General features: G+C 35.9%; 6 protein-coding genes across 6 annotated transcripts; 3 read left to right on the top strand and 3 right to left on the bottom strand. All coding sequences in view use genetic code 12, as the record gives it.

Moving 5' to 3' along the window:
• Window positions 1-121: 121 nt before the first annotated feature.
• DASC09_037840 (Hsp70 family ATPase) lies at window positions 122-2,116 on the top strand (the record flags this gene model as incomplete). The annotated part of the gene is made up of 1 exon (XM_064997383.1): window positions 122-2,116. One exon carries the CDS (start codon window positions 122-124, stop codon window positions 2,114-2,116), a length of 1,995 nt encoding a protein of 664 aa, XP_064853455.1.
• A 275-nt stretch (window positions 2,117-2,391) lies between these two features.
• On the bottom strand, window positions 2,392-6,428 carry DASC09_037850 (uncharacterized protein; the record flags this gene model as incomplete). Its single annotated transcript, XM_064997384.1, has 4 exons — window positions 2,392-5,961; window positions 6,037-6,152; window positions 6,256-6,308; window positions 6,409-6,428. The coding sequence occupies 4 exons, from the start codon at window positions 6,426-6,428 to the stop codon at window positions 2,392-2,394; spliced, it is 3,759 nt and encodes a 1,252-aa protein (XP_064853456.1).
• Window positions 6,429-6,694: 266 nt separating this feature from the next.
• On the bottom strand, window positions 6,695-8,824 carry CDC45 (DNA replication initiation factor CDC45; the record flags this gene model as incomplete). Its single annotated transcript, XM_064997385.1, has 1 exon — window positions 6,695-8,824. One exon carries the CDS (start codon window positions 8,822-8,824, stop codon window positions 6,695-6,697), a length of 2,130 nt encoding a protein of 709 aa, XP_064853457.1.
• Window positions 8,825-9,124: 300 nt separating this feature from the next.
• LCL2 (Lcl2p) lies at window positions 9,125-9,608 on the top strand (the record flags this gene model as incomplete). The annotated part of the gene is made up of 2 exons (XM_064997386.1): window positions 9,125-9,263; window positions 9,349-9,608. 2 exons carry the CDS (start codon window positions 9,125-9,127, stop codon window positions 9,606-9,608), a joined length of 399 nt encoding a protein of 132 aa, XP_064853458.1.
• Window positions 9,609-9,815: 207 nt separating this feature from the next.
• DASC09_037880 (uncharacterized protein) lies at window positions 9,816-11,831 on the bottom strand (the record flags this gene model as incomplete). The annotated part of the gene is made up of 1 exon (XM_064997387.1): window positions 9,816-11,831. One exon carries the CDS (start codon window positions 11,829-11,831, stop codon window positions 9,816-9,818), a length of 2,016 nt encoding a protein of 671 aa, XP_064853459.1.
• Window positions 11,832-13,833: 2,002 nt separating this feature from the next.
• DASC09_037890 (uncharacterized protein) lies at window positions 13,834-17,208 on the top strand (the record flags this gene model as incomplete). Its single annotated transcript, XM_064997388.1, has 1 exon — window positions 13,834-17,208. One exon carries the CDS (start codon window positions 13,834-13,836, stop codon window positions 17,206-17,208), a length of 3,375 nt encoding a protein of 1,124 aa, XP_064853460.1.
• Between the last annotated feature and the right edge of the window lie 503 nt (window positions 17,209-17,711).

Here is a 17,711-nt window from a genome sequence, read left to right on the forward strand (position 1 = left end):
ATCATTGCATGGGAAAATGCCATGGAGAAAAAGAAAATCAGAAAAGCGGCACTCCTCTTTCACCTTTCAGAAGCCAGTATATATTTGAAGATTAACGGAACGGGAACCGTATATAGTGAGGATGTTGAAATCTCGTACAATATTAGGGTCTTTCCGATTTATGAGAAGCTACTCATTAAAAGTCCAATCTTCCAGTAAGCTGGTGATTGGAATTGATTTGGGTACTACCAACTCCGCGGTAGCGATAGTTCAAACAGGTGATGATCAACCCAAGATTATTGAGAATCAAGAAGGGAAAAGAACAACGCCCTCGGTAGTTGCCTTTACCAAGAGTATAGAGGGCACGGGTAAACCGAAGGTGATTGTTGGCGAAGCGGCAAAGAGACAATCGGTGTTGAATTCCGAAAATACCTTTTTTGCGACGAAAAGATTGATCGGGAGAAGGTTCAAAGATATTGAAGTCCAGCGAGACTTGAATAATGTACCCTACAAGATTGTGGAGAACAAAGCCAATGGAGACGCCTGGCTTAAACTTGATGGTGTTACCAGCGCGGACGAATCAAAAGAAATCTCATACTCTCCCGCACAAATTGGTGGATTTATCTTGGATAATATGAAGAAAGTTGCGGAAACAAGTCTTGGAATACCAATAAAGAACGCCGTGGTGACGGTCCCAGCGTATTTTAATGATTCTCAAAGACAGGCAACTAAGGATGCTGGTAAAATCATTGGTTTAAATATTTTAAGAGTGATCAATGAACCAACCGCTGCCGCTTTGGCCTATGGTTTGGATAGTAAAAAAAATGGCTTGGTGGCAGTGTATGACTTGGGAGGCGGAACCTTCGATATTTCGATTTTAGATATTGATGATGGGGTATTCGAAGTGGTTGCCACCAATGGTGATACCCATTTAGGTGGTGAGGATTTTGATATCCTATTGATGAATTATGTCATTGATGATTTTAAAAAGAAAACCGGGATCAATTTACTTGAAAAGTCCTCAAAAGTTGAAATCCAAAGAATTAGAGAAGCTTGTGAAAAGGCTAAGATTGAATTATCTCATGTTAAAGCAACGACCATCAGCATACCATTCATTTATGAACAACAACATATCAACCTAGATTTGACCGAAGACCAGCTCGATGACCTCTCGTTACCATTGATCAATAAAACAATCCCCCCAGTTAAAAAAGCCTTGAAAGATGCGGATTTGGAGCCAGAAGATATTGATGAAATCATTCTTGTTGGGGGTATGACAAGAATGCCAAAGATTAGAAAGATTGTAGGTGAAGTCTTTGACAAGATTCCAAACCATGAAGTTAATCCCGATGAAGCGGTGGCTCTTGGGGCTGCTATCCAAGGTGCGGTTCTTTCTGGTGAGATTAAAGATGTTTTATTATTGGATGTTACTCCTTTGACTTTGGGTATTGAAACTTATGGCGGGATTTATGCCCCATTGATTCCAAGAAACACAACAATTCCAATCAAAAAGACCCAAGTGTTCTCCACTGGTGTTGATGGTCAAACCGCGGTGGATATAAGTGTGTATCAGGGGGAGAGACCGTTGGTTAAGGATAACAAATTGATTGGTCACTTCAAACTCGGCAAAATTCCAATTCTACCAAAAGGAGAACCACAAATCCAAGTTACATTTGATATTGATGCTGATGGAATAATTCAAGTGAAGGCGAAAGAGCTCAAGACTGACCTGACTGCCTCTATTACTGTCTCTGGCGTTTCTGGATTGACGGAAGCCGATATCGAAAAGATGGTGAATGATGCAGAGAAATTCAAAGATCAAGATAAAAAGGCGCAGGTATTGCTTGAACACGCTACTAGATCTGATATGTTGGTGAACGATACTAAGAATGCTTTGGAAAAATTGGGCAAATTGATTGAAAATGCATCGGACAATAAGGTGATACAAGATGGTGTTTCCGAATTGCAACAGATGTTGGTGTCAGTGGAAACCATGGTGAGCCAAGCAAGAAGCAATGATCCGAATGAAGCCGGCAAGGTTAATGTGGCAATCTTAAAGAAAGAGACCGATGCAATCCAAAAGTTTTCAATGAAAGTCTTTAGTGAAATTGCTAAAGTCCAAGCCTCAGGTAACTGAAAAATAGGTTAATTATTATATTATATTTGTAGATAGATTTTGCTCAATACTTGATTATTCAATTTTCACAAACAAAAAATAAAAAAAAAGTTTTAGTTAAAAATCCATATTAATTTATTTATTTTTTTTTAATTATACATAAGAAATTCACATCATATATTTTAGTAACAAAAAATAAACCAGAAAGCAATAAAACAGAACAATAGAAAGAGAAAGAGAAAAAAAAAAAATGGCCCTAGGGTACTTTACAATTGTTTAATATACACCAAATAAAATTATTCGCCAATGGAAAAGAACACTCTGAAGACTCCATTACTTTCGTCTTTAGCAACGATCTTCAACTTATCATCTTTATGATTTTTCACAAGGTTCTTGGACTTTTCATCACTCAATTTCATTTCAATAAAAGGATTAAGGGCAGAATTCTGTCTATTGTCGCCATCATTGGCCATAACCAATTTAGTATGGTCTAACGATAAATAATTTGACAAATACGATTGCCAAGAACTCAATTGCAAGTCATCGATACTATTGGCCAAGATCAAATCATCATGACCAACGTAGGAAACTTGAACCTCTTTCTTCTTTTCATCGACAGAGATCCTGAACAAACTTTCCTCCTTGCCAATTAATTCTCTGACTCTAGTTTCGTATATTATCTGCGATTTAATGGTTGTGGTCGGTGACATTCTGTCGCTTTCAAACATCTTGAACAACTCAAAATCAACATTGGTACCTGGGGTGGCTGGAGTGGAAATCACTTTTTTCATCAAAATAGTGAGGTCTTGTAAAATCTTTTGGAAAGAGAACAACTTATATGCTTTATTGAAATAGGTTTGACGCAAAGTTTCTTCAAATACTGATCTCTCAAGGGAACCTTCGAGTAACTTGTTGATCAATTCTAAAGTCTCAGCATATAAGGCATTGGAAAAGGTTTCGATATCAATCGCTGATGCCGAAGAATTTATGGCAGGGGCCATTGCACTTGAAGCTGATGGTAAAACAAAATTATCATACACGTAATTCAAGTCCAAGGTTTTGGCAAATGATGTGACTTCTTTTCTGCTTTTGATGTCCCGGATAAAAGCCTCATCTCTGGTTAATTCTTTGACCTCTAATAATCTCTCATATAAAACGGCAATCAATCTGAAAAAGAAATAAATATTAGTATTACCGAAGAAGTTGTATAAGGACCTTCTTCTGGTTTGCGAACAGCCTTTCTTTGGAATAGAATCTTCCAAGTCGATGTTGCATTGCTCATTCAAACCAATTTGGACCCAATTGGCAGTGTCAGAAATTATTTCTTTAATCGTCAATTCTGTAGAGTTTGTCGATTCATGAGTATTTGTGGCGCGTTCCTTTGGAAGATCTTTCCGCTGCTTTTTGGAAGTTAGCAGTTGTTCCAAATTTTCGTATAATCCTTCGAATGTCAATGTCTCAGTGCTTCTCGTTCTCTTTAGACTATCCAATGCCTTGTTAAGCGCTAAATCAGCAGCATTCTTAGCAATATCAGCAGTGCTTTCCTTGGTAACAGCCCCGTTCTTTTTACCTTTTTTAGCCTTCTTTTTTTCTTTCTTTCCTTCTTCATCTTCCGGACTTTCCTTATCTCCCTCACCTCCTACATTGGACTCATTGGCAGCTGAAAGTTCCGCTTGTTCTTTCAATTTTTCGCTGATTTCTTCTGGAAATATTGTGCGATGCTGCATTTTTTTGACGATTTCTTCATCAAGGTTGAAGGAAAGGTTTAGGAAACAGATAACAAAACCAATTAATTCCTTCTTGTTTGCGAGAGAATAAGTAGAATAAGAGTTTATCATGTTGAAAAGCAAGAAAACAACATCGACTAAAACGTCAAGATCAGCAAACTGGAATTTTAGTTGTGGATTGATCAATAACACACTGCTATCAAGTAATTCATTACCAACATTATGTGGTCTTGTCAATTTTTTATGCATTTCTTCCAACTTCAACCCATTGATCTCTGTAACTAACTGCTTTGAATTCAAGTACTTCTTATCAGTCTTCTTGAATGACAACCCAAGATGATCCAACGACTTAAAATAAACCTTTTGTTCTTGTTCTCTCCAAACTTTATTCCACTCTCTTTGTGCCCTCTTCCATTCCTCATCCTTCAACTTCAATCTTCTTAGCACAATTGGTATTGCCACAATCGGGTTGTTTTGGATAGCATCGATAACTTGAAGGCCGCTCTCATCACCATAGACTTTTCTTAGAACTTTCTTATAAATGGTTTGTGAGGTGGTTCTTAGACCATCCTTAAGATTGAAATGCTCCTTTTCTTCTGGTGACATGGTCAATATTTGCTTTGCAATTGTTTCCAACGTCTGTATCGTTCTGACATTAGCTTCCAAATAATAATCGTATTCATGCCTTTCTTCTTCAATCTTAAACAACACTTCTTCATATTCGTTCTTCTTGTGAGCAACAAACCCGGAGTCCTCTGACGCCCAAGTTGGGTGACCAACACATTCATCGTTCAATACACTCCAGCACATCTCGTCTCTTCCAGAACATTTCGCAAACCCTTCCAGTTTTGGCAATTTTCTGTAGGAAGGCCCACAAGATGGCAATAAATTATATTCGAAGTGTGCTTTCTTTTGCTTGACATTTTTAATGGTGAGCTCATGCTTTTCATTCAAGTCTGTGTCAAGCTTAAGGAAATTCTTGAACCAGTCAAATAATTCAGTGCTAGATCCAATGAAATTGTAAGCCTTTTCAACTAAAGTCATTTTATCAATCACTTCATTGGTAAATAGATTCAATAACTTAATGAAATTATTGTACACTTCTTTGTTTCCAATATGCCTCTTGACATTATCAAAGAATCTAAGTTCTTGGGAATATTCTTCATGCACATCATTTGGAGAGCCTGAAGTGGTAATAACACTGCGTTCATGGGATACATCCGCACTTTGATATTGCTGGGCACTCTCATTCTTGTTGTATTGCTTGCCATCTACGCTACCAATTGCACTTGGTGAAAAGTTGCCCACAGGAGGCAATTGAACACCATGTTTGGTTGGCTGCTGGTACGTCAATTGTGGTGGTTGATATGTCTGCTGAGTTTCGCGAGACAGAACGCTTGCACCACTGATATCTGGTAGAAATTTCTGGAAGTCTGCCAACAAATCTGGAGCATCTCTGAAAAGTATTGAAATTTGCAGGTAAATCTCTTGTATTGGCTTTTGTTCTCTTTGAAAAGTTTGCAAAATTTCGATAAAATTGTTGTAAATCTCAGGCTGTTTGGTAAATCTAATTTTGATTTTGTTAACGTAATTAATAGCATCGTCCATTTCAATTGGTTCAGTTTTTCTCTCTGCCTGGGAGTCAGCCTGTTGAAGCTGAGTTTCGTTATTTGGAGTGTAAGTTGTATAATTTGGATTCATGCCTCTGGATATAGTACCCGAAGGTGTTGTGATTTTTATTGGAGCTGGATCATTTGGATCCATAGAATATGAGATATTATAATCTGGGGGTAAAAAAGTATTGAACCCTTGGATTAAAATTGGATTGCTTCCAAATAAAGATGAGACTCTATCAATGACGCCTGGTGTATCAATCTTCTGTGTATTGAAATCTTTCATAATATCCAAAAAGTTGTTGTATACTTCTGAATTGTTTTGATAGTAGCTTTTAACCTGATCCAAATAAGTCAACGCATCCTCGATATTTAATCTTCTAACAGGATTTGCTTGTTGGCCCTGCTGAGGTGGTGGAAGAGGAGGCTGTTGAGATGGGGGTTGTTGTTGTTGGGGAATATAGTTGGCTTGTTGCTCTGGTAGTGGATAAGTATGGACTGTGTTGTGATATGTGTTGATTTGAGGCTAAAAATTGGTTAGTAAGAATAAAGCACAGATATGAGAGAAAAATAAATGACAACAATAATAATATCAACATACAGTATTCAAAGGAGGGATTGAAAAGCCATTTGAAGGGTTCCCATTTGTGGAAGGGCCCGTCCTATTATTGCTACTTATCGGCGGCAAGTTATAAATATTTCCAGACCCCCGACGTTCTGTAATTAGTTAGTATATTATATCCACCATACGAATCTCAAAGCTAAGTTATTGAACAAAATTCCAATAGTGAAATAGTGATGAAAAGAATTGCAGACATACGATTATCCAACTTGACTGGTGGTAATATTGGAGGTCCTCCAGGCGGTCTATTACTGAAAGCAGAGTTAGTTATCATTCTTCAAACTTTGATGATATGTATACAAACCACGATAAAAATAAAACGAAAGTATATGCCGCAATATAAATACATACTTTATAGGAGGTTGCGACATTTCTAATATTGATTGTCTCCCGCTGTGCTGCTATTTTCAATAGCTCTCTATTTATCCAATGCTTTCCTTGTTGGAAGAAAACGCGAAAAGGGCGATAGAGAAAAATAAGAAAAACTGTATGCACAGTCATTACCCGGAGTGTTATGTACCTGTGCCACGGATCTTTCGCAAAGGGCAGGGGCCCCACATAATACAGATAGTTATTGTTATTCTACAAAGTGTTAGAAATTACTCAAAAAAATGCCCTAAATTTATTAATTCTCTATTTAAACCAATCCACAAAGTGTCAATTTCTCGAGAAACGGCGATAAATCATCTTTTCTAATTTCTATTACCGAGCTTTCAAAACTGTCGATTCTCACCTTAGCCCCCGTGCTACTGGCAACTTGTTGAAATGCGACACTAAATGTATTGAGCAATACTTTGTTTATCCCAAATAATTCTTCTTCTTCCTCTTCTTCCTCTTCTTCTTTCTCTTTATTACTTCCACTCTTAGCATTTCCTCTTTTACCATTTTTCGAACGTTTTGTTCTCTTGTTTCTCCTTTTCCCATTCTCGTTATTGTTTTCATCCTCGGAATTTCTTGGAAATAATGGCGCCAAACCAACAACAAGATATGTATCTGTTTCCGAGTCCAAAGATGCTAATACTAAAGGCAACAATGGTTGGTTATCAAGTTCTGCCAAACTTTCAAGGACCCATTGACCAAGTCGTGTTAAATTCAATGGATTTCTGTAGAAGTTTAAATACGGGATAGAATCATCTTTCAAAACAACTAATCTGAAGACTCTCAAACTTTTGAGAAGTTTCTTCTCCATAATCATCACGCCTGTTTTGAAGATAATTTTTTGATAACATTTTGCCACATCTAGACCATTTTTAATCAAATCTATACCATCAATCTTCTTTGAGGAATCTTTCTTCAATGTCACTTTTTCGGTAGATAACGCGTCCCATGATGCCCAGAAATTATTTACCCATTTTTTCTCTTTCTCCACGAGTTTTCTTGTAATTTCTGTTTGATCATTTTCTTTAAGTAATACATCTTCATCATCGCTTCCATGTTCCTCATCATCGGCCTTGTTGACATTATTCTCATTCTGCGTATCCTCTAAGTCATGTTGTAATAGAGCAGCTAATGATTCCACGTATTCACTTGCTGATATAGAGCCCTTATAGCCAAACTGCCTAACAAAACCTTCTCTTATCAAATCTTCTAAGTCGTATAAACCAAGATACTTCTTGAAGATTGAATTTAGTTTTTTCTTGATCTCAATATCCATATATAGCCAATTCTGGTTTGCTGCCTGCAAACTAATCCCCATTTTTGCAAACATTTTATTAAGCTTCTTTCTACCTTCTTCTTGCCAAAGATACAATTTAGAGTTAACATAATTTGAGTAAAGAAAACTGTTGTACAACGACCAATGACGTAATAAAAATAGGTAATAATCCTTATCAATTGCAATATATGAGGCATCATTGCTTTGTTTTCTTTGAGATGTATTTCCTCCCAAAAACTGGGGACTCATTCTAGTAACTTCATCTTTTAAGAGTGGATATAGTTTCTTGTAAACTTGAGGATGGCCGTAATCCAACGATGTGGTACCAATAATTGAAAGCCATAGTGTGTCGATATCGGCTTCATTGTCACTTAGAGAGGATACCATTGAATAAACTTGTGCTGTTACTGAGGTAATTACTGTTGCACCTTGGGAATAGTATTCTTCTAATGATTCTTCACACGAGTTTAAAATTTCATCATTCTTCCTTTTTTTACCAGGCTTTTCTTTCTCTTCATCATCATCATTATCATCATCATCACCGTGGTATCTTTCATCATCACTATCGTTCTCTTTTTCTTCATCAGAATTCGTCTCCTCTTCATCGCTGTCCTCACGCTGCTGGATTTCAAGCAACTGTTGGTATGCCTCTCGCTCTTTACTCAAATCTTCATTGATATGCCCATCATCATAGCACGTCACAATCTCGGACCCGAAGATATTATCTAAATTCCAAGGTCTATGGCCATCTATTACGTATATTTTCCTCTTGAGTTTCCTTGATGATGTTGGATCACTATTGATGTAGTCTTCCGGATCTATTTCAAAAAAATTCTCTAGATCAACCATGGCACCACATCCAATTAATATTACATTGGTCACATCCTCATCTATTTTCTCATAATGACTTTTAAGATCAGAGTATCCCACAACAGGGATCAACTGATACGGAATAAGTTGTTTTTTGAATACCATGGACAACATTTTGGCTCCACAAAGAGCATCTATGTTCAAGCATGAAGTGTATATCACCAATTTGCAGGTAGAATGTGACAAGGAAGTAGCTTTGATCTCTTTGAAAGATTTCGAAAACTCATTGGGTTCTAAGTACATTTTGCTGCCTCTTTCTTTTTTCTTGTTCCTATGTCTTATTAATATATTTCTTATGCAATTCTAGCTAGACATACTCAAATTTTCAAAATCACATTAAACAATTTCAACCAACGCGTCTCAGTATTTTCCCACTAATAATTTTACGCGTTCAAATGTCTTTTTCACGTGTCTGGTCACGCTTTCCCACTGATGGTGATCTCAACTAAAAAATTACAAAGTGTCAATTTTCACAAAACCTAAAGTGAGGCGATGGTGTGAGCCGTGGGATATTCATCATAAAAATATAGTATTTAAATAACAATGATAAGCCAGGTACTAAGTCAAAGCTCTTTGCTAGTTCTCTTGCTTCTTATATCGAATGTTAACGCATTCTTCAATTTTTTCCATCAAGAGGATCAGAGACCGGCTGAGAAGCCTTATGAAGAACAAGTGTTGAACTGTATGTAGAGTTTGGATCTTTTTTTTTTCTCTTCTGTTTAGATTTATAAGATTACTAACTCTTCATTTTCTCTTTTTTCTTACAGCTGATTGCCGAGAATACGTTTGTCCAGCAACTAAACAATGTGTCAAGAGTCCAATAGAGTGTGACTGTCCGTTCCCATCTTCTCAGATCAAGTGTATATTACCGGGGAAAACTAATTATGTGTGCATTTCCAAACCAGCAATAGTTGATAACGATGAGCTCCAGAAAAAATATGATGACCCACATAAGGCATCCAAAGAACGTAATAAAGGCGTGAGAGATTGTGGTTGGGTGATAGATGCTTGGAATGGTGATATATAAAAAAGATATAATATTACCACTATAATTTCGATTTCCTGATTTCTAATTCATCAATTTGTGTATAATATTATGCTTAATATATTAATAAGCCATATTGCTAGTGAAAATTTTAAATTGTATATGAGTTATTATTTAACAAAATAGAGAAATATTTAAATTGAGGTGGAAAAAAAAATTCTGATGTAAAAATGCTATTAGGAATAGTTTTTAATCTTGTTTGGCCTTATAAGAATTAAGTGTCTTATGTATCGAGCCACCAAGATATTTGAAGTGCGAACCGATGAGTAAAAGAAATGTACTAAGTAATACAATAGAATTATTATCCACAGTGCCCAAATCTTCAAGCTGGATCTTGCCCATTGAGCACCAGTCCTTAACTGGAATGCAGGAAAGGTATTTACACCACGAGCAGTGACCACCACCATTTCTCCATAAATTGACACTAAGGAAATAAAACCATAGGAAGGCGAGTATCCCACAAATGACTCTACCAAGACTCCAAGCAAAGAATAAATTTTGTTTTCTAATATTGATATTAGGAAAGAATTTGGCAACCCTTGAATTAATAACCCTTATTTGATTGTGGTCCCGGTTACCTTCGGCAGCTGCCCCGTCATAATCAAAAGGTGTGAATGAGTTCAAACTATTACGAGCTGGAATGGCAGACTTTTTGATGTCATTTGGGTCACGTTGATAACGGTAACGGTCTTGGAATATGAAGTTTGGATCCTTTAAGCAGACCACGCTTAAGAGGCAACCAACAACAAACCCGCCAATATGACTAAAGTTGTCGAGACCAGGTAAAAGGCCAAGAATGAGAGTGAAAACTATTTCCCCTGCCAAATAGGTCAAATTTTTGCGGTAAATCTTTGGATGCATTTGGGATTTGTTGGTAAAGAAAATGAAATGAAATAAATTAACTCCAATAATACCAAATAAAGCACCACTAGCGCCTGTCGATGACAAACCATTTTGAGCAAAATTTGCGCCAAAAATATTTCCCGATATACCAGATGCCATATAAATAAAAAGGAATAAACAGGATCCAATCTGTCTTTCCATATCAACACCTAGCATCAATTGTAATAACATGTTACTAATAATGTGAATGAAACCACCATGTAGAAAAATTGGAGTTATGATTCTGTACCATTGATTTGGTTCATACGCATCGTCATCTTCTTTAATGGTCCCTAATCCACAAAGGTAACTCAAAGTACAGCCTGTGGCGACATCTGTAGAATTCGGACATGGAAACACACTACTTGTGAGATTTGTGATACCTGGAAGCTGAATCATACAAGGAACAAATCGCGAACCCATATTGATTTGTACATAAGATGATGGGCCGATCATTGGGTTGAAGTATGGTTCAGTTTGGATTGGACTTCCAGTAAGCTTTCCCATTTTGGCCAACTCTGCAATGAACACGATTACTTGGATAACTGTGAAAAGATAACAAACAATAGCAATTTTTTTGCCTCTCCAAACCAAAAGACCGGCTGGAGGTTTCTTTTCGGCCCCTGGATCACCAATAAATCTTGGTTGGAGTTCATTCTGGGTAAACTCATCATCAACTCTGAAGCCGCCATTCACAGCGGCATTTCCGTTATTATAAAATTTGTTGTTTCTGTAATCATTAAGAAGCGAAGTAGAAGCATTGTTATTGTTTTCATCATTTGTCGGACCTGTAGTGTTGTATTTAATTGGGACATTATCAAAACTCCCATCAGGATTGTCCTCGAAAGGCCTATTTCTGCTGATTGCACTATTACGGTTGGAGCCATCATTGAAGGGATCTTCCTTAAAGGGGTTTGATTTTGTACTGGTTTGTCTTGAGATATTGGATTTATTTGACTGAGAATAAAAATCATTTTGGTGAGTGAGATTATTGTTATTAGTTCTTGCTAGTTCTCTTTGCATATTTGGTTGGCTCGGATTTGCATTAGAATATTGCTTATTCTGAATCCCAGAATCTGAGTCGCCATCGGTATCATAATCATAAATAATTCTATTAGTCAAACTGATATTAGGATTAGTTGGACGGAAGGTATTGTCCTTGAAAGAATTATCGATATGAGAATTCGGATCAACAAAATTAAAATCATCAGCATCGTCCCTAATAACATTCCGATTCCCTTGGAAGTTGAGACCACCCGAGTTATTATCCTTTCGTGGAACAGGTGGGAGATCTTTCTGGCCCTGTTGGTTGTAGTATGGCATCTTGATGAATCCCTGGATCCTCCAAAATCTGAGTTAATGCTCCTATGATAAAAAACTTGTAGCCGGGAAAGCAAAATGATAGTGAAGTAGCAACACCGGGAGTACTGAAATAAACACGAAGAAAGCGTTATTGAGTCACAAGAAAGAACCGAGTAGCAAAATATTATTCTCCTTCGATGTAATGGCTATCTAAAAAAAAACGGGTGCTGTTTCTGACACTAAGTGTTCATTTCCCAAAAAACCACGAATCCCCAAAAAAAAAAAAGGCTGATGCATGTTTCCCAAAGCAGAAACTAAATTAGTGCGAAAATCAGCTACATGCTAAGTAACACCAGACAGATATTGGAATAACTATTAAAGAATGAATACTTGATAATGACTATCAGTGATTTATTCTCTCCTACAAAAGTACACTGAATAGTGAAGCGTTCATTGTTTGTTATAATCACCTAACACATTGCAGAAAGTATATTCTGTGCGTAATATTCACCTGCATATTCGTCTGTGAAAAGTACTTTAAATTAAAGAGTTGTTATTGTCGACATGTTATTGTCGTAATATCTTTAATTATTGCATTAGCTCAATACCATACTTTTTAATATTTAAAATATGGGAAACATTATTTATTTTCCACTGTAACTGTATCTTATGATTGTAAATGCTCTCTGGTTTCATGCAATTTCTTCAGATATACAACCACTAACAATTGATTTTTAAGCACTCAACGCTAGAGGAACAAATATTAGGATTGTAAATTTCAAAAAATAGTTTTTTAAAGAAAATAGTAAGAAGTTCTTTTTGAAGAAAATTTCTAAGGGTGGAATATGTAAATGTATTAACTTTGAAGCTCAGGGAACAAAATCTTTTTTTGAATGTAAGTGTAAGAAAAGTAAGACAATAACATCAATAAATATGAGAAAAAGTAGCAAATAGATGGTTTGAAATATTGATGACGACAAAATCTGCTATTGACAAGAAGATTAATATTTTCTTAATGAATTGTACATTAACGAGTCACAGAGGTTCTAAATAACATGCAAGCCGGGCATTTCATGCCGGTCTTTCTAATAGATAAGTAAAATATTATAACTTTCTCACAACCTCATACTCCTTGCTTTAAGAATTAATCACATCACCGGTAAAAAACTCAACAATCGAGATTATTAAGGAAAAAAGGTGCAATGTGAAAATATGAGATGAAGTCACTAGTGAATTACCCATCACTAGGAGCTTCATGAACTGAGATGGAGGTCTTTGTTGAGGGGTTTTGGCACTATATCTCAAATACTAAGTATTTTCAATGTATAGTTACCCGGCCAATATTGTTATTGTATGAATATAATTTAGCAAAATTTCAAACGATCATCATTGGTCCCTTGGCCCAGTTGGTTAAGGCGTGGTGCTAATAACAGCTTTTAGGGCATTGTTACGCCAAGATCGGCGGTTCGATCCCGCCAGGGACCATTTATTTTTTAAAATTGAATTCATATTCCGTTATTTATTATCTTTTTTTTCTTTGACACTTTTCTTAACAAGATAGTAACAGTATCAATAATATTGGGATGCAGTTATTTTTTTTATTTAGTATCTATACAAGTTCATGTATGCTATGGAAGGGTTCAGGTTTAGGTTGTTACCCCAAGAATCCAGAGAATGAGCATCGTCAAACATCCTCGCAGAGGGTATTTCATAATGAGCGGGTGATTTTATCACAAAACTTGAGGAAGCACTGAAGGAAGTTGCAAGAGTCTATATATGTCAGGTGACATGAAACCGCTTTTTTTTTGTTTTATTTTTTTTTTGTTTGTGTGGATGATGTTGTGTAGTGTAGTTTACGTTACAACTCAAATACTACCAAATTTCTTCTTTTCAGCGCTGACACAGAAATCATCCAAGAGAATCGTGGAGAAAAAATATTCATCTTTATAAGAAAATATAAAGATTGAATCTTAGCATTGAAATATATTAACAATCCGCCACGCGTAAATCAAATTTGGTTTTCATGCCTCCTTCAAACCAGAATGGTTCTACTCCAGCAAGTGGAGATGACTTTGCTTTGAAGTCATTCGTCACCAGAAATCGTTCATTGGCAAGAAGATCAGTTCATGGCCCCCCAAAAGGCCTTTTCAACTTGTCAGGCTCAGGAATCAGTGAAAATCAGACTTCAGAATCAAATCCTCCTTCCCAAGCGCCAGGCAAACCAAAGAGACCAGTGTCCATTATATCTGGAATCGATACCTCTCAAATAATGTCTCAAGGTCCTCCATCAGCATCCAGCTCAAGAGGTAGACCAATTTCAATGATTTCGATGTCTAGTGCAGGCACTTCAACTTCGAATTATAATGTGGCAGCCAGAAATCCTTTCAAGATTGATTTGATGTTGGATAACGATGCATCTACAACATCTATTGCAAGCTCGTCGAACTCGCAATCCTTCAATCAAAATGTTTTGAGGAATAATTATTCAGCGGTAGATAAAAAAATTTTTAATACCCCACAGATGTTATATTCTCCTGATCCTGCCAACGGTGCATCGAATGGTGCTCATAATGCTACACAAACCCTTAATTTGGCACCAAGTTTCAATGTGAACCCCAATAATGGGACCATTTTGGCAGAGAAAAAGTTTAATTTGGGGAACGTAACTAAAAGCTCGCCAAACTTAGAGAAAAATAATCAACCAAACGATTTAGAATATAGAACTAATGTACGGTCTATCCATCGGCAATTTAACATCAACAAGTTCAATATCTCACTCAAGTCAGATTTATTTAGGGATTTCAAGCTGGGAAAACAACAACTATTGAAACAATTGGATAAGATCCATGAAAGTTACATGATTAATTCAAAAACTCCAGTTGTGAATCAGTTTACTATAAAGAAATTGCAATCTGATGATGTCCAAGATATTGATTGGGAATTCTGGAAATCTGTGGTTGATCATTATCCAACAAAAATGACCAATGTTCGATCCCTAAAGAGAGTCGAGACAGTTTTTTCGACTAGTGGCATTCCTTCTTCTGTTAGGCCCTTGATTTATCTATATTTGACCAACAGTAAAACAGCTACCCTTGAGAAAATTTATAAAGAAAACACAGTTATCAGCTTTTTCTCAAAGGAAAATGATCTCAGGCTTCGAATTTGCGAGACATTCAATACCGAATTGCGGTGTTTAAAATCGGATCAGTATTTGTTCGAAATTAGTGATCTCAATAAAGAGCTTCTTCAGAAAGTTGACAAAGACTTGTTTGAAATTTTGAGAAATTTTACAATTTATTATGACAGAGGTGGATACGCTGAGATCAAAGGCTTATTGAGCCCTGACAATTCCCCATCGGTAAATAATGCTATAAATAATGATGAACCAAATGCCAATAGTTTTTACTTACCATCGAAGGCTATAGTTTCTGTTTGTGCTTTGTTGCTTAGGAGCTGTGGCGTAGAGGATGGTGTGTTTGATATCAAAACCAGTGATTCTAGATTGACTAAGGCTGAAATTTTCGGCTTGTTAGTGATGTTGAATGAAAATTATTTCTGTTTTGATAATGAAATTAATGCCAGAAATCTTAGAATTCTTAAAAAACGGAAAAAGAACAGTGCTACAGATAAAGCAGCTGCTATTGTTGCCGGATACAACTCTGCGGCTGCTAGTGGAGCATCCAGTAGAAGATCTTCAATAACAGTTGATTCAGGCTTGATAATGGCAAAAGCACAAATCTCAAGACAAGAATCAGAATTGAATAATATTAAATACCATTATACTTCGGATCATAATAAGGACAAATTCATTTATATCTTTAATAGGTCTATGGAAGATTTATTCCCAGAAGTTTTTCTCTATTTGTCTTCCAAAGGTATCCACACAAATATTTTGCTTGAACGGTTTGTATTTGAGTTCTTTCATAGATTCTCCACCAGTTATAAATTATATGACAACGAAAATCAGGATGAAAAGAATATTCCAAAAGAAGAAGATTCAGACATTGAAGAGCAAAATTTGTCTAATTCCTCTGCATCTCCCCCTAAATCAAAGGCTAATAAAACTGTGAAAATTAATGATATAGAGCTCAACAATACTGAATTTGAAACTATTAGAGCATCAGTTAACAATGATCTCTCAATTGACTCAATCAATGAAATTAAGGGTGATTTGGATGCTGAAGTTAACAACAAATTCTTTAGTAATGGCTATAAACTTAGTAATGAGAATTTGCTCAGAATACTTGACATGGTAATGATTCAAGGGGTTGAGTTTCTCATCAAGTTTTTATTGTTGGTAATCGAAAAAAATTATTTCAAGATTTTCAAAATTAAAAATAATCAAGTATTGATGAAGTTCCTTAGCAGCAACGTGGTGTTCAATTTCATTAGAGAAGAAAATATTAAATTTGTTACCAAGAAAATTTATGAAAGTGAGCTCGACAAGTATGAGGATATCAATTCATACAGCAATCCAAACAGACTTGTCGAAGACGAATTATCAAAGCCGGAAAGTGAAATGGCAGAAAACAACTCAAACAAGCTTGACATCAAACTGCTTGCAAAGGGAACAACCGTGAGGAGTGATCTTAGAAAATCAAATCTAGGAAATTCGCAGAACCCAAAATCCGAAAAACTAATTGATATTACCATCAAGGAGAAAAAAACTTTCGGAGACTTCATTGTGGAATCACTTAAATTCGAGCCGGTGATATATAAATACGAAGAAGAATTAAAAATGTTGGAAAAAGAAAGAAGAGCCATGGAATCTGGTGCCAATACTGGTATTGGCATTTATAAGAATAAGAGGGCCAATAATAGTGAAACTTCTATTGCATCGACACTTACTTCCAATTTTGGAGATGATGGAGCTATTCAGTTTTCCAGAAATTCATCAAGCTCATCACTTTCCGACCCCTCATTATCAATGGAGGATTTGGAAACCCCCGAGCTTATTGACTTGAGAGCAGAGAAGAAAGATAATAAAGTTCGGTTGATGAAACTTCAAACCGATCTAAATAACCTTTCATTAACTCATAAAACTTACAAACGGGAAATTCTATTAAAAAATGAGCATCTTAATAAGATTAAGAACTTGAATTTGGAGTTAAAGATGAAAAAAGAAGAATTGGAAAGAAATTTCAATGATTTGAAACTCAAAGAGGAATTGTACCATTCTGTTTTGCGTAATATAAAGATTGATGAAATGAACAATGAAGTCAAAAGTCAAATTGAGCATTCCTCGGCTGATATCAGAGATGTCATTGAAAAAACTGATAAAATCAAAGCTGATATGGTTAAGATTAATGAGACTCATAAAACCTCGAAGAGCAATAAGAGCAGCCCGGTTGCCAAGACTGCCGCGTCTTTCTTTAGCGGGTTTGGTTTCGGAAGATAAGTTCGATTGCCTCGGCGAACAATATCTTTATTTAGTTTTTTATTTTTTTCTCTCTCTTTTCTGTTCCCGTTTCCTTTTTTTAATAGGTACCATCTTGGTTATTTTGTTGATGATATAGACTGTTTCTCTTTTCTTTCTTTTCTTTCTTTCGATTTTCAATTCTGCGTGTGATTATTATTTAGGTTCTTTTTTCCTCCTTTTTCTTTTTATTTTTTTTTTCCCTCAAGGGATTGGAAAAAATATACTTCTATTCTCTTCATTTCATGCTAAATTGATTAAATGTTGTAATTAGCATTGTTTTATCTTCTATTACCCACGAGCTTTCATACCCGCTGCGGGTGCTCAATGATTCTATCATAATTTTTTCTTTTTAGAGAGATTGAATTTACCAATTAGGTGAATTACAGAATATAAGTGAGCTTGAGTTTTGCAAAAAAAATAGAATACACATTCTATATTGATGAATGTTATAAAGCTCTTCGGTGGTTTGCAGTAAGGTGTTA

The sequence above is a fragment of the Saccharomycopsis crataegensis genome (assembly GCF_037102585.1).
Source record: "Saccharomycopsis crataegensis DNA, jcf7180000000084, whole genome shotgun sequence".
Classification (NCBI taxonomy): Eukaryota; Fungi; Ascomycota; class Saccharomycetes; order Ascoideales; family Saccharomycopsidaceae; genus Saccharomycopsis; species Saccharomycopsis crataegensis.